At 41.1% G+C, this 26,203-nt stretch overlaps 1 protein-coding gene across 7 annotated transcripts; it reads left to right on the top strand.

Moving 5' to 3' along the window:
* The first annotated feature begins 54 nt into the window (after positions 1–54).
* On the top strand, positions 55–25,044 carry LOC115341947 (putative Dol-P-Glc:Glc(2)Man(9)GlcNAc(2)-PP-Dol alpha-1,2-glucosyltransferase). Of its 7 annotated transcripts, none has more exons than XM_041123640.1 (5): positions 55–309; positions 609–806; positions 18,667–18,772; positions 21,643–21,778; positions 24,200–25,044. In XM_041123640.1, the coding sequence occupies exons 1-5, from the start codon at positions 145–147 to the stop codon at positions 24,366–24,368; spliced, it is 774 nt and encodes a 257-aa protein (XP_040979574.1). In that variant the 5' UTR covers positions 55–144; the 3' UTR covers positions 24,369–25,044. The 7 variants fall into 7 exon arrangements, 5 of the variants coding, with proteins under 5 accessions (XP_040979574.1, XP_040979575.1, XP_040979576.1 ...); XM_041123641.1 differs by having other exon boundaries at positions 58–309; positions 21,643–21,789; positions 23,992–24,291; XR_005932438.1 differs by lacking the exons at positions 18,667–18,772; positions 21,643–21,778; positions 24,200–25,044 and adding exons at positions 5,975–6,105; positions 9,967–10,148; positions 11,522–12,365 and having other exon boundaries at positions 65–309.
* Positions 25,045–26,203: the final 1,159 nt, after the last annotated feature.

Raw genomic sequence — 26,203 nt, 5'->3', positions numbered from 1 at the left:
GCGGCCCGGCCCGGCCGCCGCCGTACCCCCGCGCCCTCGCCGCCGCCCGGGAGGCGCCCGCGCCGCCAGGCCCCTCCTCCCCGCGCCCAGCCCTTCCCGGAAGGGCGGCCCCTTCCCGGCCAGCGCGGCGGCGGCGGCGGCGGCATGGAGCGGTCCGAGGCCTACGGCTTCTCCGCCGCCATGAGCGGCGCCTTCCTGCTGTCGTGCCTGCTCTTCGCGGCCATCAACCGCCGCCAGCGCGGGCCCTACATGGACGAGGCCTTCCACGTCCCCCAGGCGCAGGCCTACTGCCACGGCCGCTTCCTCCAGGTGCTGCGCGGGAGCCGTCCCGGCTCGCGTTGTCCAGTCAGGATCGATGATTTCTATGGACAGACCGTGGGCGCTTTGAAATTTGTGGTCGGTGTCGTCCAAAACGCAGGTGTCTGCTTGCGTTACGCGGGGGTGCAGTAGCGCACCGGCCAGGGTACAGAGCGCTCAGAAATTTCCGTAATAACGCCTGAAACTCACTAAACGTCCAGGCCAACAAAACGGGGCGTGGGTGGGAATGGCCCGTGGTGACGTGTTGCCTGTCTCTGGTCCGTAACCCTCTGTCTCTCTCCACTTTCCAGTGGGACCCCATGATCACCACGCTGCCGGGCTTGTACCTGGTCTCGGTGGGAGTAGTGAAGCCCGCGGCGTGGCTCTTCGGGTGGACGGGAAGCGTGGTGTGCTCTGTGGGAATGCTCAGGTTTATTAACCTCCTTTTCAGCGCTGGGAACTTCTATTTACTGTATTTACTTCTGCTCAAGATCCATCTGAAGAATAAGGTAGGGTCAAAGTAGGATAATTTTATGCACTCGTACAAGCAAGTTTGATGGCTCTGTATGTTGGCTTCACTACGTAGGTGAGCTGTCCTCAGTTTTATATAACTGCAAGTGCCACTACCAGTTTGGCCAAGGAGGCACATTCCTTTTCTCTAAAAAAAAAAAAAAAAAAAATCTTTTTTTCTCTCTCAGGGCGCAATCCTCTAAAAATTTACTCTTGTGCATAACTGTAAGCAGTCCCATTGAAATAAAGTTAGTACATGTATAGACTTACTATCCACAGGTCTGAATGCTCATCTAGCTGGAACTGCTTAAGACTCTCCACGGAACTTCAACCAGTGAATCCTGAGTGAAGCCCTGTGAGCTGCATTTAAACTAAAAATCTTTAGAGAGATACCAGGTTTGATGTCAATATTTAGAACCAGAAAATAATTCAAGTTGGAAGGAATTGGAGAATGATTCAGGTTGGAAGGGACCTTAGGAGGTCCACCCTCCAGCTCAAAGCAAGCCAGGCCTGAGATCAGACCCCGTTGCTCAGGGTTGGGGCCTAGAAGGCTCTCCAAGGGTGGAGAGTGACTGCACAACCTCTCTGGGCAACCTGCTCCATGCCTGACTGGCCTTACAGTGCAGAAGGTTTTTCTTACATCCAGTCTGAATCTCTCATTTCAGTTTATGACTGTTGTTTCTTGTCCTCCCACCGTGTACCACTTATGACTGTTGTCTCTTTTTCTCCCACCGCGTACCACTGTGAGGAGCCTAGCTCCCTTTACCTGTTGACATCCCCACCTGTATTGGTAGGCTGCTGTTTGGTCCTCCCAAGCCATCAATTTTCCAGGCTGACCAAGGCCAGCTCCCTCAGCCTCTACTCTCGGGGCAGGTGCTTCAGCCCTCAACTGTCTTGGTGGCCCTCTGCCATTGGTCCTGCTTATTAGTGCCTTTTTTTGTATCACAGGGCACAAAACTGGATGTGGTATTCTAGGCACAGCCTAACAAGTAGAGTAAAAAGGGATCATCATTTCTCTTGATCTGCTGCTATGTTCTTGCTAACGCAGCCCGGGAGACTGTTGCTGTTCCGTAGTGCCAGGGCATGCTGCTGGCTCATGTTCACCTCACTGTCTGCCAAGACCCCCAGGTCCCTTTCCACAGAGCACCAGCTCCTCAGCTACTCTGTTCCAAGACTGTATCATTGTGAGGATTTCTTCCTTTCCAGGTGCAGGCATTTGCATTTGTCCTTACTGAATTTCATAATATTTCTGTTGCGCCATTCCTCCGTCCTGTCTAGGTCACTCTGGATGGCAACTCTGCTCTGTAGCGTATTGCCTGGTCCCCCCCGATTAGTGTCATCTGCAGACTTGATGAGAGTGTACTCTCGCTGCCTTCAAGTCATCGATAATGATGTTAAACAGGACCAGTCCCAGTATAGATCCCTGTGATATTCTGGTTGTTGCACTCACCTTTGGATGGAGTGTGACCAGTTAACCATCCAGTCAGTTTTTACCTGTCTAGCTGTCCACCCATCCAGACCATAACAGTTCGACTTGGATACAGGAATATTCTATGTTTGAAGCGGTGGAGCATCCACCACTGCAGTAGGTAAATTGTTCCAGTGGTTAATGGCCTATTCAAAATCTTTCACCTTAGTGAAGTTCTTTAGTTTCCCTTTTAACCATAAGAACATTTTTTCCTGTTCCCAGGTAACTGAAGGATTCCTTTACTATAAGGAAAATTTCTTCTGATGTGTTTTCTTACAGGAGACTCTTATGTTTAAGCACATGATAAGACTATACAGAACTGGGTCAAATTCAATAAATTGTTTCTACTTTTAGAACACTTTTAGTTTTATGCTTGCCGGTGGAAGTATAAATGTAAGCAAACAAAAGGTTTCATGACAGTATTCTAAGCATTAGAAAATATAGTTGTATTGTTGGCACTTCTTTTGACTCAGCATTTTCTCTATTCCTCTTTTCTGTAAGGTGGTGACTGGCTGTTTCACCCCATGCTACATCATTCAGAAACATCATTCTTGCAACATTTTTTCATGTCGTGAATTGCATTGCATCATGTAGTGAGTGGGATAATTGGGAGGAGTTTTTAAATGCATGGTCTCCTACCGTCTTTAATGTTTCTTTTCTAACTCATGACTTATAATGAAGATAAACAATAAAAGCTGCACCAAAGATCAGAAACTTGGAACTGGCAGCTCTGTGGATTGGCTTTGAAAGAGGCAATAGTAAAAGCCTAGAATGATGTGTTCTGCTGTCTCACAAATAAACAGAATTTGATGATGAGATTGCAGGGGCATAAAACATTGGATTTTTTTTTCTTTTGTCCATTAGTGCAGCTCTTTTATCCTAGGTGTGGGAGCAATTATACTCCCACAATTATTTTAATGCCACAAATGTGTGAACACCTGACATATGAAAGAAGTTGGTGTATTTTCGTTGCTGTATTTTTAACTCATCTGCAATAATGTTCTGTGCTTTCATTTGTCTTTTAACACTGTATAGTCTGACACTCTGAGCAGGAGGTTAACAAAAATACAGCATGTGTGCTTGTGCAGTAATGGAACCAAAGAGCATAAGAGATGTTATATTGTGTTAATGGAATTCTCAAGAATGATACTCTTTATTTGTTTTTTATTATTATTTTATTTTTATTGAATATTGCTAACCACATTTTTCTGCTTCTTCTCTAGGCTGTGTCTGCTTTCCAGAGAATCTTGTCTACGTTAACTCTTGCAGTGTTTCCCACCCTTTATTTTTTTACATTCCTTTATTATACGGACCCAGGATCAGTATTTTTTACTCTTTTTGCCTATTTAATGTGCCTTTATGGTAACCATAAAACTTCAGCTCTTCTTGGATTTTGTGGGTTCATGTTTCGTCAGACGAATATTGTGTGGACAGTTTTTTGTGCTGGAAATGTTGTTGCAGGGAAGCTAAATGAAGCCTGGAAGACAGACTTACAGAAAAAGAAAGATGAAAAGATTTCTTCCAAGAAAGGATCATTTTCAGATTTGATCAGAATATTGCAGTTTCTTATTAAATATTTCATATCGCCTAAAAACTTGGTTACACTTACTGCTTTAACTTGGCCGTACATTATATTAGTGACTGTGTTCTTTGTTTTTGTCTTCATCAATGGTGGAATAGTTGTTGGTGACAGAAGTAGCCACGAAGCCTGTTTGCACTTTCCTCAGCTGTTCTATTTTCTGTCCTTTACTGTCTTTTTCTCATTCCCTCATTTATTGACCCCTGCTAAAATCAGGAAGTTCCTTCTGTCATTACGAAAGCACCCTGTGCAGTACAGCTTAGTCGCCGTTGTCTCTTTATTCCTGATCTGGAAATATACCTATGTTCATAAGTATTTACTAGCGGATAACAGACATTACACATTCTATGTCTGGAGAAAAGTCTTCCAAAGACACGAGCTTGTAAAATATGTATTAGTTCCAGTCTATATATTTGCTGGCTGGAGTTTTGCTGATACACTAAAATCAAAATCGATATTCTGGATCTTAATGTATTTTGTATGTTTATTAGCAGTCACGGTTCCTCAAAAATTGCTAGAATTTCGTTACTTTATTTTGCCATTCTTAATTTATAGGCTCAATATTCCATTTCCATCTCTATATAGACAACTTCTGGAGCTGGCTTTTTATATTGTTGTGAATGCAGTAACTTTTTATTTTTTTCTAAACAGAACATTCCAATGGCCAAATAGTGACGAAATCCAGAGGTTTATGTGGTGACTTTCTCTTTTTTTTTTTTTTTTTTTTCCTGATACTTTCATACCCTTAGGAGAATCCAGTTCTGTTTCAGGACTGTGGACTCTGGAATGAAGCAATATGTTTTGCATTATGTGAGGACTTTTCTCCCCAGTTGGAATTGGGGAAGTAAGCTGTTTGCTTATTTCTTGGAACTGAATGTGAGATCTGATTTGTTGTAATGTGAAGATACTCCGTATATTGAATTTATGACCTCCTGGAATTAACAAATTCAATATGAAGGGAAATTTGAGAACGCCTTTCTGTAATTAATGTGAAATAAGGGAGATGTTTACAGTCATTTTTTCATTATAATAAAATATTATATAATATGCCCTTGAAGGTATGAGAGTTTGTGTTTCAGAGGTTTCTATGTAAAGTATTTAAGTGTTTAAGCTTTTGTTACCTCTGGGTGTATATTTACTCCTTGGATCAGGCCACTGCCATCTAGGTTTGCTAGCGGTCAAGGTATGAACCACTGCTAAAGTATAATGTTTTCAAAACCTCCTACATCCCACTGACTTTTGTGATTTTTTTTGTCAATAAATGCTTACTTTAGTTTTGCAAACAGAATGTAGGCTCTTAAATCATTACAGCATTTTGAAAATCTTATTTCAAACTGATATTTAGAAAATATAGTGGAGGCTGTGTGCATGTACCTTCTTTGGGGGAATAAATGTTTTTGTACAACAAAAGACAAATTGCAGTTGATAATGTGACCTGTTAGAAAGGGAGCAATTTATGTACGTCAGACTGAAACGTGTTACACAGTGGAATGCAGTCTAATGAATACCCTTTTAAATAACCAAGCTTTTATGTCCTGAGGTTCTGTGTTCACAGGTTTGTATTGAAGTAGGATATGAGTGCACTCCCAAGTTGAACCAAGTTATTTCTAAGATCTTTGACGTGTAATCTTAAAGAAATACTAATGGCATTACTGAATTGTTCTTTTAAATGTTTTTCATGTATGTACAAATCTAATGGAACTAGGGAGTATGTATTTTGTTTTACAAAGGTAAAATACAATCTATGTGTATATATATATTATTTTTTTTTGAAAGCATCTAGTGCATTATCATCAGAATAAAAGAAGGCTGTAATGGTTCCTGTCAGTAAATGACTTTATTTAGACTCAAAAATATTTGATCACTTAAAGTTAACTATTAAGCAGTTTTATAAATATAACTAAATTAGGTGGCAGCAGGGAGATCCAAAACTTCACATACTGTGTGGCAGCTTTAAGTTCTTTCTTATTCTGTAATGAAAATACTGCAGCCAAATCTATGCAAACATATCATATTATTGCCACTCCAGTCACTCTGAAATGGAATTGTTTCTCAAAAGGTCAGTATCATGGAGTTATTACTCACATAGGTACCATTACTGTTTTTTTTTTCTGTTGCAGTATGCAGATCAATGTCCTGGCTCTGATCCCTTCCCTGTACTAACGCTATGAAGAGTGTGGTTAACTCAGATTCTCCTGTCCAATGTTTTTGCAACCTTGTTTCTTCTAAGGAAACCTTAAAGCCATTATGAGTAGGTTTGTTATATCAGTCCCTGTTTGTTTATATATACGTTGAAGGGGCAAGAGAAACCCCAAATGGGTTGCTTTTCAAGAATCCCACGTGGTTCTTGCAGAGTCCAGGATGTTGTCTTGTGTTGTGATTTTAGTATGACAGATTTGAGGGAGGAAGTCTTGCATGCCTTCCGCTTCCAATTCTGTTTTTGTATACCATGGCAGTAAAAACATAAACAAGGTAAAGAGCATATGCGTGTATTAGTACAACTTCATTTGTGTCCTCAAATTTTAGTACAGAGTGAGTGGAAATGGTAACATGGAAAGGGGTGGGGCTCTGGCTGGAATTCTGAGTTGTCTTCTAGGTCAGTTTTTTTTTCTGGCTTTATGTAGGGGAGTAGGTGTTCATTCACTTGACAAGATGCAAAAATTTCTGTGCTTCCATAGTCCACAGGCGTTTTGTTTTGTGCAGCATCTCTGTTGATACTGGTATCTGAATGCCTTCGATTATCAACGCTGTTAAGAAACAGTGGTTTTGCTTCCTACCTAACAGAGACAGCAGCCAGATTTCAGGTGAAAAGAACCAAGTTTAAATATATATAATTTTAATGCATTTCTTTTATAAAGAAAAGTGAACGCAAAAAGTCCCCCAAAATTTAGAGCAGCATACCTTCTAATGAACTCCTCATCACAAGACACTAGAAAAATTACATGTAGAGAGATGTGTGTGAACTGTTCGGGGTTTTTAACCAATATTATAAGATGGCATAATATTTTATGGGGATTTATCAGTGTACTTATGTATTTTAATTTAAGAGTACAATTATTCTCAATGTGTTTTGCTAATTTAAATGCAGTCTGAGTTGATGTAAGTTTAAAGAGGGAAGTCCATGAATTACTAAAACATGAAAGAATTTATTTTTAGAGTAAAGCTAAGTTTTCACTTTTGCTGATGAATCACAGGGAGTTTGCAGGTAATATTCAATGTTAGCCTGATTCAGTCTCAGAAATCAAGATGGTTGTAATTATATCATTAATGACTAATTAGTTATAAAGAAAGGTCCCCAAATTCCATCAACATCTCTTAGAAATTTGATAGATGTCAGTAGCAGTAGAACTGTTTAGATAAAAGAATTAGTTAAACATACTTTATAATCTTGGAGCAAGTATCTTTTGGAAAATCAATTTTAGTATTCTGCTCCTGGAATATTTCCATTGTAGTTGTTCATAATTTATTAGCTATTCGTCTTAAAGACATGCAGAAAGGACTGTGTTTATCTTGGTTTATGTTGCCAAGGTCTTCTAGTTTCAGTAGAACCATAATTGCTTACTTTAGGTTAATTCCTCAGCAGGTGTCATTTGGCAGTGAAATTACTTAGAACAGCATTAAAATGATAATTTATTGTAAATCTTATTAATTAGCTATCCATTTAGAAAAAAATCACACTAATTTGTTGGTGTCCAAGATGAAAACAAAAGTAGCGCAGTTAACATTTTTTATAATCACTGTTTAAAAATAAAGGCTCAGCTTCAGTTTTTCTCAGAGATGATGATTTTTCAGTAACTGTCAGAATACTAAAAATAGAGAGCTGAACAGCCACAGCGTGGCTGAATTGTTTTGAGGTGGAAAAAAGAAAAGACAAATAATTGAACACATTGGTTTTTTCTTTTAGTTAAAAACAGGTGGTCGTTTGGGAAGATAGGAAGTTTGTTTGATAATCCTCTATGCTGTGAACTGTATTTTCTGTTATTCATGAGCATTCTGTATTTCATTCCTTTTAAGTTCTTTGACAACACATGTTCATGTTCAAAATTAGCAAGAATTTTATGCTATGAGCAATATGTGCATGCTGAAATATTTTTTAATCTGTTGCTTTTCTTGTGAGTAGATAAATCAGATGCATTGCTTCTGTTAAAAAAACTGTAGGAAAAAGTATTCTATAGTCTCTGGGGACAGAGAGTTGGGTTTTGTCCTGTTAATGCAGGTCTGCTTTTTTTTTTTTTTTTTTCCTTCACAAGGTGGCAGTCTTGTGCCATCTTTTTGAGATGACCAACTGCTTAATGCAATGCTGCTTGAAGTCATAGCATCAGGGTTTTTAGCAAGACTATTTCTGAGAATTAGAAAAATTCAAGTTCTGTCATGGCTGATTGCTTGTTTTAGTAACAGATTTAGCTAGAATATCCTTGTATGTAATTTTAAATATATATTGTATGTTAAGCTCTAGAAGAAGAGCAAGTTTTGCTCGTCTTTAAAATGTCTTATTTTGCTATTTTTGGTATTTGTGGAATTTTCATGTCTGGTCTGAGAGAACAAAATGAAACTTGAAAGCTTACTGTTGAAATGATGTCATTGTTTTGTTGCTTAGAAAGTTAGCAAATTTCCTTCTGCTGTTTTATTATTAAATTTCACAGAATTCTTTTTTTTTTTCACATATTCATTCTATTCATTGCTGCCTAAAGAGAAAAAAATGGAGGACAAATTGAAGAAAGCAAAGTAATTATACTTTTGAGACTCAGACATGGTGATTTTCTGAAATACTCACTATTTTTAATTGGATGATGCACATATGAAATATAAATGCTCAAATGTCTGTTAGCCCTATAGTAGTTGACATACTGCATTTCAAATGCATCACCTAGTTTTTGTGTAGTGAAAAAGTATAAAGCCAGAGTCCGTGAAAATGACTGCTTCCAATTATCTCTAGTTCTTTGTCTATATTCACCGTCCTGATTTTTTTTCCGTGAAAAGCTTTGCTTTCCTTGCTTATCTCGTTAGATAGGATATGCTTTTTATTTTCAATTCAGTGACATTTGTATGTCAGCTGAGGCGTCTTCATGCCTTCATGTTAAGAAAAACATACTTCTTAAAAGTAGGCTTTAGATGAATTCAGATAATTGGGTTTACTAACAAATATCATTTTGCAAACAAAAATAATCTCTCCATGAGACAGAAATGCTAACCTAGCTAGCAATGTGTAGCTAATATGCCCTTAATTTGTGAGGTTTTGTGCTTAACCTCGGAATATGCTCAGGGCCTCATGCTGTTCCTTCAGCTTCAGGGATATTTGGGATATGAGGAGCAGGAAGCAAGAGGAAAAAGATTTGTACGGATAATTGCCATTGCAGTGCTGCCATAGCTAGGAGTGTGCAACGTAACCAGGAGCAGAAATGAACGGGGTGCTTTTGGGGGTTTTGGGGCACTGCTGTATTTAGCAGTGCGCCGAGGCTTGCTGAAGTATGTGGTGGTACGGGGGAGTTGTTTGCCACGCGTGAGCAGAAACGTCTGCTCCGCTGGAGGGAGAAGCTGCTTGTTGCTTAGAGCTGGCCTGATCACTGTGAGAATGTTCTTGCTGAAACTTGGGAGCTAATTGGTTTGTAGAAAGATGTTTTGGTACTTGGCTGTGGATCTGTAAATAAAAACTGTTCTTACTGTGTTGGAGAGATGTTGTGAGCTTACTTGAATTGCAACTTTGTGTCAGTAATAGGGAAGGGGTTGCTTTGAATTTCAGATTGTTAGTTGCCCAGATACTCTAGTGTTTTCATAAAGCAAAAATTGTCGCGTCTTAAAAAAGAAACACTTTTAAAACAATGTCTTCCCATATGGTTTATATCCTGGTTTTAAGTAGATGTAAATTAATATCCCATGCCCTTGATTCAAATTGGTATGAACTGAAATTAATAGTAGCAGTGTACGCCTTTTCAAAGATGTAATTGCAAAAGTTCGTGTCCTTAGCTACCTTCAGATCTTCTCTAACGAGATTAGATTTCCACATTTTAGTATCAACTCTCCTAAAAGTATTGACATAGAAGTAATCTTGTGAATATACGGTGCAAAAGGAATGCATATGGTGATTATCGCTGACAAGAGTCTCTAATTTTAGGGCACCGCTTCAGACCTGCAAGTTTAACACACGTAAATCGTGCTGCATTTTCCTGCGTTCCCATCAAATTGCAGACAAAGCATTGCCTGGCTGAATTGAAATTTAAATGACAAGCTTCAAAAGAACAAAGGAGACACCGTCAGGAATATAGCCGATTTCAGAGAGAGCACTTCACCCTCTGGGTCAGCGCTGAGCAAATGCCACAACATTGTTAGTGGGTGGGAGTAAGTACATCATAACTATAGTCCTGGCGAAAAGCAGCGTGGGTGTTTTATACCTAATGTTTGTTGCATATAGGATTCGTTACTCGCTGCTCTGTGCGCTCCTGTGCCGCTATAGCACTATATACTTTTCATTACCGAGAGGATTATTTTATGTTAGTAGTCCATTGAGATAGTTATGAAGGTGGGAATTCATCTGCCAGACATGTTGTCAACACTACTGCCTAGTGTGATCTACTTTCTAGAGCACAGCCTGTTTGGGCAGGGCACTCATGTGAGCTGGGGAAGCTTCACAGCCGAGATTTAGGCCAGAATGACCCATGTTTGAGTTGATTTTCCTGGCAGCCACCCTGCTAGCTATATTTGAAAAGTTTCAGCCCAATACAATGTGTTAACTTGCTCAAGAAACCTTGTGGAATAACCTTCCCTGTCCCGGTCCAGTCCCCCAGGAAAAGAACCAGGAACATGTCAAAGGAATGTATTTGCTGGCTATAGTAAAGAGTTGTATGTATCCTTGCTAAAAATGTACCAGTGCACATTTGTTTCAATAACAGTGAGTTTTGTTCAATTAATTATTACTAAGATGGAATTTTCTGCTTTCTTTTCTGAAACAGGGAAGAATGATAGTTTGCTTAAAACCCAAAAGAAATTAAGAGCTTGCACTTTTCTTAAGAATTAAGAAGAAAATATATTTGGGATTTTGGAGCCATCTGTTGTCTGAGAGGAGGTCTAAGTCTGCCTTCAAGATAAATACTAGTAATTTCCCTCCATCCTTCTTTACTGCTTATAAAATATACACTGCTTAAATTTTGGAGGAGGTGGAGGAGGGGGTACCATTACAATGCCCTGATCCGGCTGTTTGCCTGACAGGAGGCCACAAAACTTTATCTGGGAACTTCCACTGAGGAGGGAATTAGTTTCCACATTATGTAAGTGAATCCTGTAGAGTTTAATATTTTGTAGCTGAAATGGAGCACATCTTCTGAAAATACACTCTATGTAAAGTCATCAAGTAGTGATGAATTTGCCATATCCTTTGACAAGCTGTTTCAGAGATTAATTACTTTTACTCTTAGGAAACTTTTTTCTCTAGTTATGAGCTTTATGCTACATCTGTGCAAAGACAATTCTCCCCATTTTCATCTTCTGTGTGCGCGGATACACACTATTTATACTGGTGTGTGCAGATGACAACCCACCAGCCTCTTAACCTACTGACCTACAGAGACATGAGGACTGTTGCGCTCCAGGTTGGTTTTTTTTCAGCATATAAAGAAGTATGATCACCAGAATTTAAGACTGCACAACACTTTTGAGCTCTTCTTTTTTTATAGGGAAGAAGTATCGTCTACCTAGACCTGTGTACCTTGCTCTGTTTAGCCAAAACAAGCTCTGTGGCACCTTGTATGGATACCCTTGGTTTGAAGAGCATGCTGACTACCTTGTAGGTGAAGCATCACTTTTTGACTTCTAAAGTTTTGCTAATGGAAAAATCAGTCCAAAATAAATATATTAACAGTTCCCATAAAACTGCTTTCATCTTTGTCAGTGAGAAGTGGCTAGAGATACACACATCAGTTGACAGGTATAATCAAGGAGAGGCAAGCAGAGTTAGGGCACGTGACGTTTCAGTTTGGCTGAGCAGTTTATGATTTGGATGTTTCCCCTAGAACTCCTTGAAGTTAAATGCTTATGGAGGTGAATTTAGTTGATTGACTACTGTCTTGGCCTGTAAAGCCAGGGCTAACTTAAGTAGCTTGCTGTTGTATTGAGAGGTTGGCTATGTTTGCCTTGAGACAGGAATTCTTTGTGGAGTTTGAGCACAAGAATTTTCCTTTTCTGTCCGGTTTGAAATAGAGTTATTCAGATTGTGAGAATGGGGTGGCTCTGGAAGGAGGCCCTCTTTCCTTTTCCTCAGGTTGACTAAACCAAATTGCAGTTGCTTTGATGGGGCTCTAAGTACTCTCTAATCCACGGAGTCAGTCCACTTGAGGGCTAGAGGGCTTCAGGCTTTGTTTTAATAAGCTATCAGATTAGCTAATTTTGCAGGAAACCTTTGATTTCTAAAAACAAATGAACTCCACCGCCACCAAAATTGGTAGGCACATTCCTCTTGCACTTTCAAATCCTAGCTTTATAATTAAAACTTCTTTGTGAATAAAGAGTCTTTCTGGAAAGTAAATGTCAATCCTACTAGCAATTAAGGCTTCTATAAACCTTAGCATACAATTACAGCAAAGATCAGTTAATGTACGTTGTTTGTGACTGAATCTGAGTCAAAGATGTTAAACACCTGCAAAGATTCTTCCTTGCTATTTAAGTCACACATAATAGTACACAATGCTTTTGAATTTTCTTGCCCATCATTTTGTCAGAGAATAAGCAAACAAACAAGAAAAGCCTTTAAAGTCAGCTTTAACATCTTGCTAGTCTGCAGTTACTTGGCAAAAAACCAGCATAGCATGTCAAAATCAGCTTGTAGTCAACACCTTTCTTTTAGTAAAGGGCTTTAAAAGATTTCTGGTAGTTTTTGCTGTGATGGATCTCATGATAAATGTTCTTTAGTCCTTTTTGTGTTTTCTTTCACAATGTAAGATCCTCTTTCCTGGACTTGGCTTTATTGGCTTGTAAATGAAAAATTGATTTGGGGGTCTTTATTAAGTTAAAGTGTATACATTTACATGAGTAGTGAGTAGTACTTGGACCAAATGGACCTGTACTCTGCAGCCAAAATGCAGAAACGGTACATGTCGACGGAATGCATTCAATACTTTATTTTCTCTTTAAACCTAGCATAAAGTAAGCAAGATAATTAGGTATCAGATTTAACCTTTCGTGTTCTTCTGCAAGTGTATAGCTACTGACAGTTTCTTTGGTGCTTTGAACATATACTTCCAAGGCAGAGTTGAAAAAGGTAATTACAATCTAACTCTCTTTTCCATTACCCACGCATGAAGTTAATTGAAATTGTAGTAAGTGCAACTTCATGAGATGGATCTATTTTCATTTCCATACGGCATTCTCCAAGGACACTATCTAGAGGATCTAAGTCAACAGGAACTACACACTAAAGAAACAATAGTGCCCTCTTGAAACACTTCAGCTGCATGCTCTCAATCTTATAACCTGAACGAACAGGCATAAAGACCTTAAAGATTTTTGAATTTGGTATATACAGTAGAATGCATAATGATAAAAAATGAAATAAAATTCACAGCAGTGACTACTTTTTTGCAAACCCACCATTTGCTATTTACAACAATGAAACAATACAGGGAAACACTAAGCTGAAAAGACTTTTTGTAACAGGTTTTCTGTTGCCAGCTTGTGTAAGATAGAAAGCAGCTGTGCACCAAATCTGAAAAGGTAGGACCTAGTCATGCAGGTGCTCATCTGCATTTTTATGGTCCTAAATACCTTTATAAATCTGATCTTTTTCTTTGAACCTTTGTTAGGACTTCTGTATTTTGATAACAAGTAAGAAAACAAAGTGAGGGGTGTGCCTGATGGGTCCTATGGAGAAGAAGAAAGTAATGCTGTGTGCATTTGCAGGGAGCTTGGGCTGGGAATAAATTCCGTGGTAATGGCAACCCTACTTCACCCTGGCCCCTCAGCCTCCAGTTTCATCCCTCTCTAAGGTGGCTGAACCCGTCCCTCCCACCATAGACTGTTCCTTTTCTTGCTTGGCTGTTCTTCCTTTGGTGCCACCCTCTCTTCTTCACTTACGCACATGCCACAGACTATCTGCAGTTGTAGCTGCCTTTATCCTGACTACCTGGCAAGCTGAGACTGTTCCTTTGCCTTATTCTTGCTGCTGGAAAACAAAACGCAGTGCTCATCCAGGCAAGGATTTCAAGAAATCTAAATGTAGGCTGTACTTATCATCAGCTTGGTGGGATGGCACCAAAAAGACTTGCCTGGGAAGAGAAAGCATGTGTGATAATCCTACTCTGGTTGTCAGAAACAAAATTTGCAAAGGGGAAGTTTCGCTTGTCTTGATTTTCATAGTTTTCTTATAAACTATTTGACTTTTATTGGAGCTAATATAAATTGTGTCACTAAATCACCTACAGATGATATTTTCAAAGGCAAAATGCAGACCTGCCAGTTACTAGCACTTAAGTATTATGATTCAGGCTTCAGAAGTCCTGAGTTTTAAAATCAGAGGAGGGACAATTTCTGTCACGCTTTCTTAATTTCTCACACTCAGAGGTACACTAAATGTAGTTTTGTTAGAAGTGAAATGGGTATGGAAAACTGAAGTATCCCAGTTGACCATGGAATGCTCTTGCTCTGTTCTGTTCTTTTTGTCATGTAGTTTCCCATTGGAAGCTAGTGGAGATGGGATTAGATAATGCACAAAAGTATATTTCTTTACTAGACATGGCTACAGAATAAAATTCCCTTTTCACTGCTCTCTGTGTACATGTGTCCCTGTAAAAGATCAAAAAAGCTTACACTGGTTTCCTCTGGTGAGACAGGTTCTCTGGTGGCCCATTATGGCTTGATGTCCTTTAAAATGCACGAGTGCAGCTGGCGTTAGTGGTCAAGTGGCACTTGTGACTGACATTTTTTTTTTTTCATTTCCAGTTGCTTTCTTCTTTTTTGTATTTAATCTTTTATATGTGTCCAACTAGTCTCATTGTCTTTCCTCTTACTGGATAAAGATGTTTTTCCAAATTTGTGTGTTACCTATGTTTTTTCCCTGCATCTTATGAAGAGCGCTGATGAGAGGAGAAACACATCCTGCTCCCTCCCATACTCCTCCTCTCTAATATTTGTTACCCAACCTTTCCCTGTTAAAAACTCATCATGATTGTAAGCTCTGGCATGAATTTTTCACAATCATCACCTAAAAATGCTGCGATAGCTCCTGAACTGCTGCTCTCAGAGCATGCTGGCTGCCTATTGATAAAAGCACATAGCTACGCCATGGGGGTAGAGGATCTACCCCTATAGCTGCTATATGGGTAGCTGCATCTACCTGTTACCGCCACTCGCCTCACAAGTCAAGTTGTAGATGAGAAGTTCAAATGTTTTTGGAAGGGACTGATCTTCATGCAGGAGCCCAGATGCATAAGGAGACAGAGCACATGTCTAAGTTTTCCTAGGAACGTCATCTTTACCCAGTTGAAAGTCTTCCTTACATAGATTAGAGGATTTGGAAAAATTAGATAGGATTTCCAGGTGCTTTACAGCCCACTTGGAAAAACAGCTGTAAAACAGCTGGAAACCTCCATACACTGCACAGATCAACCCCACAGAGCACGGGCAGTCGGTCGGGAGCATCCCAGGCAGGCTGGGATCACAGCTCTGCGCGGCGAGGTGCAAACGTGCGTGTTTCTGCCTGGACAGGCAGCGTGGAGACGTGGCAATCGCTGCAGCAAGGTGGTGGGGAGAGGTGGAGATGGCTCTGCTTGTGCTCACTGGGGCTGTAGCCAAGGGTGAAGGGCAGTGGGCCGGCACAGGGCGGGAATGAGGAATTTCAGCACAGCGCAGTAACGGGGGCAATGGGATGACCCTCAGTGAGAAACTTAATGTCTAACTGAAAATTTTATTTAGGCCAGTATACAACTACCAGTGAAAAAGAGGATTCTCGTCCAGTTGTTATTTTAACGGCTGTACAGAGATAACGTAAATCTGATGTCCGGCCAAAGTGAGTACAAGAAACTCACAAAATGGTACGAGGCAGTGTTAGCAAGCATGAATTTTTCCTTTTCCATGATTATCTGGGGCAATTTTCCTTCACGGAAACTTAAAATAATTGCTGACAATTTAAAACCTGAGAGCAGGTTGGTGACCTACTGATGAAAGCCACAGCTCTGAGAGCTCCTGATTCAAACAATGACATTTTTCGTTTTTCACCTCATCTATTACTGTACAACACAGATAATAAGGAAAAAGCTGAGACCTTAGCACTGACACTGTCATTTCAGTTTTTCAGTTCATTGCAAATAGGTCTGTGTTGCTCTTAAATACCCTGCATTTCTATAGTATATTGCTATTAGAAATTTACTGCATTTTATTATAGTATTTCTCTAATGCAAAGCAATCCTGTCTCAAAAAGTAAACATTTTCTGTCTGAATGAAAATAAAATGCTGGTATGTTTGAATTAGGTATTGCCTAAACAGAACATCTTGAAAGATGTTCCTTCATAAAGCTGTTGCTTGTTTCTTCTTTTTTTTTTTCTCTCCTGGAGAGTATGAGATTTTCATTACAAGTGGCACATGTTGTAATAAGTCATATCTGCTCTACAAGTGTCTGTGCTAACCATAAACATGACCCAAGGCACATTAGTCAGCCAGAAAGTGGTTGTCAAATAAAGCCTGTCTGCAGGAGGACAGAAGATGCTTATTGGAATTCAGTGAGTGTCAGGGGTGGTCCCTGCCGCCAGTGACACTGCTCCTCCGAAGGCATGTTAATTAAACAAGATGCAAAGAAAATAAGTATGTCACGTTCTTGTGGTCAGAATCCAGGGAAAGATAACAGCTGATGACTTAACTGGTTTCCAAAAGCTTTGGGTTTTTTTGTTTTTGTTAGAATAAATTGCTTAATAGATATCAAGCTCCTTGAAATTAATCTTAAAGGATAATTTAACTTTCTCCTTTCTCCTTGTGTTCAGTTCCTCCTGTGGTACATTAGACGTATCAGTGGATCAGAAGCTGTTCTGAGTATATCTGTCTCTCACAAATAATTGTGACTATACAGCTCAGGGAGAAAGAGCTTTCCGATCCCATGGGATTTAAAACAAAAGAGTATAGTCTTACTCAAACTGTGCAGCTTTGATTAGAATCTTTATAGCAGTTAGTTGAAGTTAGCTATTTTTCATAGCTAAAATCACCCAGATTTTGATCCACCTGACCAGAGACAAATGATTGTAACTGAAGCTGATGATGACACACTTGGTGATCAACAAAGTCCTAGAGTTTCACTGTTAATGTTATGAGCATCCATCAGAATCAATTTGCCGAAGGCTTGCCTGTAAGGATTCACAGGATACTGCTGTATCTGGCTCAAACTGTATCTAATTCTAATTTATCTATTTTATCGCAAGTTCTTATGTGACCCTTAAATCTAGTACCAATCATAGTGCAAAGAGAAACTCTATGTTCTATAATTAAAAAATAATTGTATTTCCATTTTTATTTATCTTTTAAAGCTATAACTTCTCTTTACTATAGTATATGCCAAAACTTTGCCAAAGTATTCTTTTTTTATAGAGCACACCTTCCCCAAAATAATAAAGAATTTGCCTGTAGCATCGGGATCACAAAGGAAGACTTGGGTAACTCTAAAAATTGTATTCTCAATATAAAATAACGAAGACTTGCAAGAAATACGAATTCACATTTAAATGCTGCCTAGTAACTGGGAGGCTGTATATACGCACTAAATAAGCCTAACTGGGTTAGAAGATTGCAAAGTTATCAATGACTCTGGTACATCTACAAATTGATTCACTATTTTAGTAACAAAGCCTGTAATTTAGTTTGGGAGAAGAGAGATAAATAGTCTTTGTGTGGGAGATTAAAATTATAGTAAGTAGCACTTTGGATCTTCTATTTTAATCATCCAGAAAACAGTGAAAAAAGTGCCCTGTACTGTATCTTGTCATCATCTCTACAACGCTTAAAAGCCACATTCCCAGAGCTATTTTTAAAAGCATGAAGTGGAGGAAAATAGAATGGAGTTTGAGCAGAATGCATGAGTAAGGTGGGGAGCTGTATCAGGGAGGCATGATTTTGTATCTCCATTTCCTAGTCTTTGCAGTAAGGATGGAGAGAGGTGTTTGCTTTTCATTTTAGTACTCCTGCTGAGGAATGTTCACATGCTGAGCATCCCTGATCCCCCTCAAGGTGCAGGAGGTGTGACCCATTGTGCCGGGGCTCCTGCCCCGGGGGCACCTCCTGGTGCCTGACTGGGATGGGAGAAGGCACCGGCGTCCCCCTGGGCCACGGGGTGGATGTGTGAAAAGGCTGCGCCAGGACTGAAAGTCCTTTCTGGCCTTCATCCCAGTGCTCTGAGCACCCCGTTGGCTTTGCCCCATGGGGACAGCCAAGTGATGCAGGGGCTTTGCTGGAGCAGAACTGCTGGGGGAAAGAGGGAGAGCAGAGAAGGCGTGTTTTTAAATTACCTCCCCTTGCCAGCGTGCCTGTTGTCTGTAGGTCTCGCCAAAGTGAGCTTTAAATATCGTCAGACGGCTTATACAGACTAATGAAATAAGTCTGTGTTGATGTTGGCACTTGAGCCGCTTTGTTTCTGAAGGCTGCTTCGTGTTCTCTGCCGGCCGAGACAGGAATAACGCAGCCACAACCCCGGGTGCTGGCTTGAAAATATGCTAACGGACAGTAAACTGATAGGAGAAATAGGTCAGAAAGAGCATCTACGTGCAGAGATAGCCTTGTTTTGGGAAAATGAGTCAATACCTTGTGTGAATCTACAGTGCAGTTAAGGGGGTTTTGTGTTGTCTGTCTTTAGGCTCCCCAAGCAGGGAAGGAGATGGAAAGCTGGTCTTGGTGGGCTCTGGTGTGGTCACTGGGGACAGGGCAATCCCTCCTCCGGGGTGTTCAGGACACTCGGTTCAGTGAGTACGTTTCTGGATTATTACAAGTTTGAAAGGGGCATTTTACTGTAAGAGTTGGATGGAAAAGAGGAGAGAGATATCCCAAAGGGCAACCTGCATTTGGGAATGACGATCCCTCTCCTGCAAACCTAAGAAAGAGATCAGCTTTGGCTAGGGACCTAGTTACCCTTGTTTAAGTCAACTGCAGCAAATTCTGGATTTTTGAAAGTGTGTTGAAATATACGTACATTATTTCTAAGACTGTCTTTCTGGGTCACTGTGAACATCTGGCTGCCTTCATTCTAGTGGTGGTACAGGTCACCTGATTTTGATGCTCAGCTGAGTGCTCTGGATGAGATACCTACTGCAAGGCTGGCTAAAAGCCACTCCTCCTGCTCTGGGTTTGCTCCAGCGGAGCCTGTGGTTGCAAATCTAAAATAAGCACTCTGAAGCCAGCTTTTCTTTGATCTGTAGTGAAGTGCATCTCTTCCAGTTAGAGTCAAAGGCTACATGTAATCCTGTAAAATGTAAACAAATTGAAGGGTGGCATCAGATTTCTAAGTGATATGGGGGAAGGAAGGCTGAATATACCAACAGGCTGTTTGTTATTATTCTAGTGAAGATCTTCTGTTAAGACGACCATGGTAACAAACTTATTCCTGTTGATGTTGGTACTTGGTGTTTTTTATGTGCATGCAGCAGCAGCAGGATTGTAGAGCCATCCGTTTACAAATCACGATGTTTAACATGGGTTTAATCACTGCACTCAACTGCCGTAACAGAGACAAACTATTTATGCCTTTGTGTTTCACAGAAGCGTGTGCTCCTTCCTTTCCCTCATCTTCCCTCCGTACTTGCTCAGCCTCTCTTACCTAAGAGCTTGTTCTACTACAAACACTTTAAAGAGGATCACTTGGCGTTTGACTTGGTGACTCGGAGCTGGGCATTTTGTCCTAAAAGGATGTCATTTGTCACTGGCAGCTCTCAGGTTTACCAGATCCTTCTAAAATTCAGTTTCTGAGCTGACTCCAGTATTCTGACACTGCAGATCTTGCAGAGCACACTAACTAAGATGCACCCCCCTCCCCTTTCCCATGCAGTGCTGATGTTTCACTCGATGCTCATTTAACACTTTCAAAACCTGGGTGTGCTAGATTTTGCAGATTTCTCTGTGTAGCTGCACACAGTGCATATTTGTACAAATATTTGGCTGCCTCTGGGTGTACAAGAGAAGAAAAGGGTCACCCCGGTTGCTGTGTTCTGGTGCCTATGGTGAATTTTCTCCCAAAGAGCCACGTGGGGCTCTCAGTGACAACTTGAGTAGGTACTGGCTCCCAACATTTTCACATCCCGCACTCAACTAGTTCCAAGATTTTCTGAATTTTGTTTTTGCAAGCCAGTGGACATCTAAGACTTCAAGGGTTCCTTTAAGCATGTTTGTACAGGATGCGAAGATTTGATAGGCCTTATAGTAACTGCCTTGTGTTAAAACAAATTCAAAAAACTGTCTATGGGATCTGTCCAAGAAATCTTAAAATTATCTTTGGATTTAGTTCTGGGACATGCAACAAGATGGAATAATTTACTTGATTTGACCCCTTGGCCTGAGAGATCAACAAATGGTCTCATATTGATACACTTGCATGGACTGACAAGCAGCATTTTAATAGTCAGTCCTTTCCTTGTATTGCCTTTCCTCCTCTCCTTTTATTGCCTTTAATTTCCTTCTCCTCTACCTAAAGTCTGAAAGCAAGTTTTTTTAAAATAGGTAATGACCAGATGACCAGGAAGATGTGTCTTAGCACTCAGATGGAGTCATCTAGTCACAGGGCACTCTAGTCTGTCTGCCTCTAAAACCTGATTTAAAACTCTTGGTATTAGCAGTCCTAGAACTTAGTCACGCCTGTATATTGTAATACCACCATTTAAATTATTTTATGTTAACAGTAGTATTATACGGCTCTTACTGGAGCTTCACACCTTGTAATAAGTGGAACTTCTCCGCAGTTTAATGAAAAACAAGTTTGAAGTTTCAATAATTGTCAGCTTCTGAGAAAATGAAATATTTTGTCAAAAACATTGTCCATCAGCTCAATCCGTAACAGGACACTTCAAAGCTCCCTTTTGTGTTTCTCTTGACGTTAACTGCTGGTGCGAACAGTGTGATTTGTGCAGACACTTGTGTTGTGATGGCACTGATTCACCACAGATGATATGGCTGCTTGGGTGAGCAGTGACATTGGCTTGGAGGGAAAACACGCCTGCGCTTTCACAGCTACAAAATGGCATTCAGTCAAACAACTCATGAAAAAGAATGAAAGCAAAGAAAAATTGCAGGTGGAATGAAGCATAATGCAAATAGTAAGGTGTCTGTATTTCTGGGCTCACCCAGTCTAGCAAGTGTAACTCATTTGTGACAGAATCCATGTAGAAGTGAGGAGATGAAAAGACCATAAATATATACTGTATGTGTCTAATGTTTGCACCATTCAGTGTCGTTCCACTACAACAGACATGGTAATAGGCAATATATTTATGTCCTCCATAGCCCTGCTCCCAGCAAAATAAATGCCAACCTTTAAGTAATCAGACTATTTATACTGTAGGTCCTTGGTAAGGTTACAACAGCAGTTTAGTGTTTTAATGGGCATTTGAGCTTTTGAGTACAGAAGAATTTCTTTAAACATTTTAAAGTAAAAATTGCTTTCTTATGCCTGAGACCATTATTTAGTTTTTCTAAAAAAACATATCTTTTAGATTTAATTTATTTCACATTGGACAAAATGTGGGAAATGTCACCAAGAAAAATATCTGTTAATGAAATCAGTGATTTCATTACATCAAGAATACCCTGCTTTCTCTGCTGCTTATTAATGCTTTTCTTTTCTAAGCTTCAGCTTCTCCCAGAGTCATCGTCAAGGTCTTGAGAAACTGTCTTGTAGCAGAAGGACCAACCTGCCTGGGCTCTCTGGTCTCCCCCCAAAGGCCACAGAAGCAACTTGTGGCTTTCAAGTCTTGTTTCTCCAGGTAGGAAGCAGGTAAGGATTAGTAACCATTATGCAGCTCTGGAAAAGCAACAGATGAAGAATCCTTCTTAAATAGACTAGCAAGCAAAGAAGAAAAAATAACAACCTAGAGGGATGGATAAAGCCTGTCAAAGCCTGTTTCTGTGAGCAGGCAGGCTTTCAACTCGGATGCTACAAAGGACCCTCTAGTTTGAACTGTCGGAGTAAGGGATCGAGCAGTGCGGCCAGAAGGAAGAAAGGAAACAGCAGGACACAAGGAAGAGCAGATTTAGGCAGGAACAGAATTGTGAAGATGCATCAATGAAATGTAGTAACTTAAAAAGGGATCACCTAGTGAAGGAAAACAGAGGTAGTCGTGTAGCATTACGGCGAAATCCTCCAAAGACCTCTGTGCGTCCTCATGTCCTGGAAGTAAGGACAGGCACTGCTTACTATATGGTGAAGGCAGAAGATCATGTTTTCTATCCTTTTTTATAACGCTGTGGTAACAGGCAGGGACTTCGAGTATGCGTCACAGTCCCGAGGGCACTCATGTCCCTGCCAGCCCCACCGGGGCCTCCCCGCACCTGGCCCATGGCCCAGGACCCGTTTCAGCCCAGCCTGGGGCCACCAGCCCCTGCCCCAGCCATGCTGCAGGGTCCTGGTCTCCAGCCCTGTCACAGCCCTGCCTGAACAAGAAAACAAGTTTTCCTGCTTCACTGACTGAATTGCACAACTCCCCTAGGCTTCGAGGGGGCCAGGACGTGGTCTGTGGCATAGTTCCAGTCATCTACTCTATGGTGTAGCAGGTGATCAATTTAGCTCAAAACTAATGAGTTTTTTGAGCATCTTGTTTCCATAATGTGTCCTCATTTTTTAAAAGATGTTCTCTTGAAACAGACACAGCCTCTAGCATTTATTAAATATGTTTTTCCAGTTAATCTCCAGTCCACAACATTGCCAATACTCTTGAAGATGATCCAATATTTATTAGTTGTCTTCTTGATATGACATGGTAGGAGAGTTTTGTAATCTCTCCTGTAATATACCCAAAAGGGATATGTTTTTCACTGCTGATTGAAATGCTCGCCGAATGCCAGAAATGCACTCATCAGCATTTCAAGTGATGTATTTATCTGAAGTAGTTTCCTTCTGATAATTTCATTTGATGAATAGAAAATGCAGCTCTCAAATAACTGTAGATCAAGACAAGAATTTTTGGAGAATGTTTATAAAAGCAAGATGGGGTCAGACATACTAGCCTTGGTTTCTAGTGGATGTTTTATTTTCTTGGGATGTTGCCACCTTACAGCAGCCTATTCAAATCCAACATCAACTTATTACAGTTCACTACTCAGCAAAAAATACAGCTGTGTTGCTCGTGTGAAGAATATGGCCATATAATTCAGCTGGCTTCAGTACACGGGGTCCTACATCACGATTATATGAAGGCACAACGGTCTCAAAGCTTTTACCACTAAATTGTCAGCAAGAGGGTTCTGGTTTGTATTTTTTTCTGCCACTGGGAGCCAATTATTTGAATGAAGCTCAGTCTCTCCCTCACCGTGCTCTCAATGTTTTGCTTTCTCTCCCCCCATTGCTTCTGCTCTGCTACATCTCAAAAACCAGCTTCCAGCATTCCCCACAGACTTTATTATCCTAAGAGGAGGGAAAATAAACATTTTATTGTATATATTTGATATGTGCAGATAAATCTGTGAACTTATTTGAAGTTCCCAGCAAAAAGAAAATGCTTAGGATGGATAATGAGCAATTGAAGACAGTAATCTTACAATATTAAGCTAGAAAACTGAATTTACAGCCTAGCTTTCTGTAAACACAATTACTGAGGTATGCAGGTTGATTTTATTAAATTCCAAAAACCCCAAGGCAGATGAAAACAAAAAGTAAGTGCCATAAATTATTCTAGGAATTTTTTCATTTAAAATGACATAAAAACCCAAGGAGGACCCAGCAACTACCAACAAACTAAACTGTACTTAGAAAATTTTACAATACTCTTGCTAGTTGCTCTGTCAAAATACATTTCAAGTTGCCAGGAAAGACAGCCGTTACCCTTCCCATGTACTCTGCTGTGTCTTCATGTGCTGAAAACCAAAGGACCAGGTTTCCTAAATTTTCCTTGAATAGAAAGAGCTTCAATAGCAGCACTGTAGTGAAATCAGAGGAGCCCACTGGACTGATGATTTTTGTTATGGATTCTTCTCTCTCCAGCCTAGCCCCGTGCTAAAATTATGCTATTTGTTTTCACCACCAACTCGACCACGGACAGGACACCATATACACAGTCTGTCTGTCTGCTGTGAGGCATGTTTGTGCTGTGCTTTCACAGAGAGCAGTTCAATGTTGCCTCACCACAGGCTGCTAGGTGCAGCTGTGATTCCGACCCAAGGGTTTGCATTTCTCTCCCTGTCTCTGTCAGATTTCCTGGGGCTTTCCCACAGCAGATCGGAGAAGGGGGACCGTTGCCTGCACCCTTTTGTGGTCAGTGGCTGGCTGGACTTTGGGGCAGGTTGAACTCCTGGCGGTGCCTGCCTGACCGTCGGCCTTTCCAGCCCATCTCCACGTACATGCAACGTAGCATCATCTGAACGGGCCTTTTGCACTTCAGGATACGACCCCTTCTAAAAAGGCAACTATGCAAGGGCTGGGTAATCCCATTTGTTCCATTAGTGCCTCTGGTTAGCGGAGGGTGCCAGTGCTGTGGGTCTGCCATCACAACCTGCCCAGGCACATCGCCAGCTCCCATCCCACCTCCCCTCATGGACCAGAGCAGCGCCGGTGACTGCGTCAAATTAGGGATGCCAGAAAGGCATATTTAGTTAGAGAAGCATCTGGTAATTCACTAGAAATGTTAATGCACACGAAAAAACGTTGTTTACCACTGCAAACCCTTCTGTGGGTCTGCGTTCTTGCTATGCACTGGCAGTTTCTTCATGAGCCTGGAAAAAAATTTGTGGGGTTATTTTTGGTAATGTCCCATTGTCTTATTATGCCAAGATTAAATGGGATAACAGATGCAGTAATTAAAAATGAAAAAGTGACAGTTATTTTTGGCTCAAATAGTTACTATTAACTGACATGGTAGATGGGTTTTTAAAGCCAAAAATATATGCAATAGCAGTCAGAATAGCTGTTATTTCCCTGCTGTTTATGAAAGGCTTATGAATCATGACCTACACCCAGCCAGTTGCATACCTTTATTTCAGATGCTATTTAAATTACATTTCATTTAAATGAAGAGAAATGAACTAAGGAAATATCTGAGGGTTTTTTCAGGCTTCGTCTGACGTCAGAAATCAGATGACTGTGTATCTTGATTTCCAGAAGAACATATGAGACTAATTAATAAACCAAAACAAAGAGGAGACATACCCCATGCTGACCTGTAAAAAGACCATGTTGAAAGATACTGCATATTCAAAGGCAAATGAAATCTGTACCAATATGCCATTTGCTTACTTTGTTTCTAAAGCATGCACTCATTTTGAAGTCTTAGTTACTGTTCAAAAAATTGCTTCAGACAAACAAGTTGTGAAGAACAGGTGAATACTAATCAAGAAAAGCAGAAAATAAGAAATAATGATGCCTAGCACTCCTCATATTAAAAAAAATCACATTCAGGATGGTGTCTTAATACTACTGTACTGGGTCTGTGTGGTAAGGTTTTGGTAGCAGGGGGGCTGCAGGGGTGGCTTCTGTGAGAAGCTGCTAGAAGCTTCCACCATGTCTGACAGAGCCAATGCCAGCCGGCTCCGAGACAGACCCACCGCCGGCCAAGGCTGAGCCTATGAATCACGGTGGTAGTGCCTTTGGGAGAACAGATTTAAGAAGGGGAAAAAACTGTGGAACAGAAACTGCAGTCGGAGAGGATTGAGAACATGTGAGAGAAACAACCCTGCAGACCCCCAGGTCAGTGCAGAAGGAGGGGGAGGAGATGCTCCAGGCGCCGGAGCAGAGATTCCCCTGCGGCCCGTGGTGAAGACCACGGTGAGGCAGGCTGTCCCCCTGCAGCCCACGGAGGTCCACGGTGGAGCAGATCTCCACCTGCAGCCCGTGGAGGACCCCACACTGGAGCAGGTGGGTTCCCGAAGGAGGCTGTGACCCCGTGGGAACCCTGCGCTGGAGCAGGCTCCTGGCAGGACCTGCGGATCTGTGGAGAGAGGAGCCCACGGAGCAGGTTTTCTGGCAGGACTTGTGACCCCGCGGGGGACCCACGCTGGAGCAGTTCGTGAAGAGCTGCAGCCCGTGGGAAGGACCTGCATTGGAGAAGTTCGTGAAGGACTGTGTCCCGTGGGAGGGACCCCGCGCTGTAGCAGGGGAGGAGTGAGGAGTCCTCCCCCTGAGGAGGAAGGAGCGGCAGAGACAAGGTGTGAGGAACTGACCCCAACACCCATTCCCCGTCCCCCTGCACCGCTGGCAGGGG

Source organism: Aquila chrysaetos, chromosome 5 (genome assembly GCF_900496995.4).
Source record: "Aquila chrysaetos chrysaetos chromosome 5, bAquChr1.4, whole genome shotgun sequence".
Lineage (NCBI taxonomy): Eukaryota > Metazoa > Chordata > Aves > Accipitriformes > Accipitridae > Aquila > Aquila chrysaetos.
This window is presented reverse-complemented; position numbering and strand designations above follow the sequence as displayed.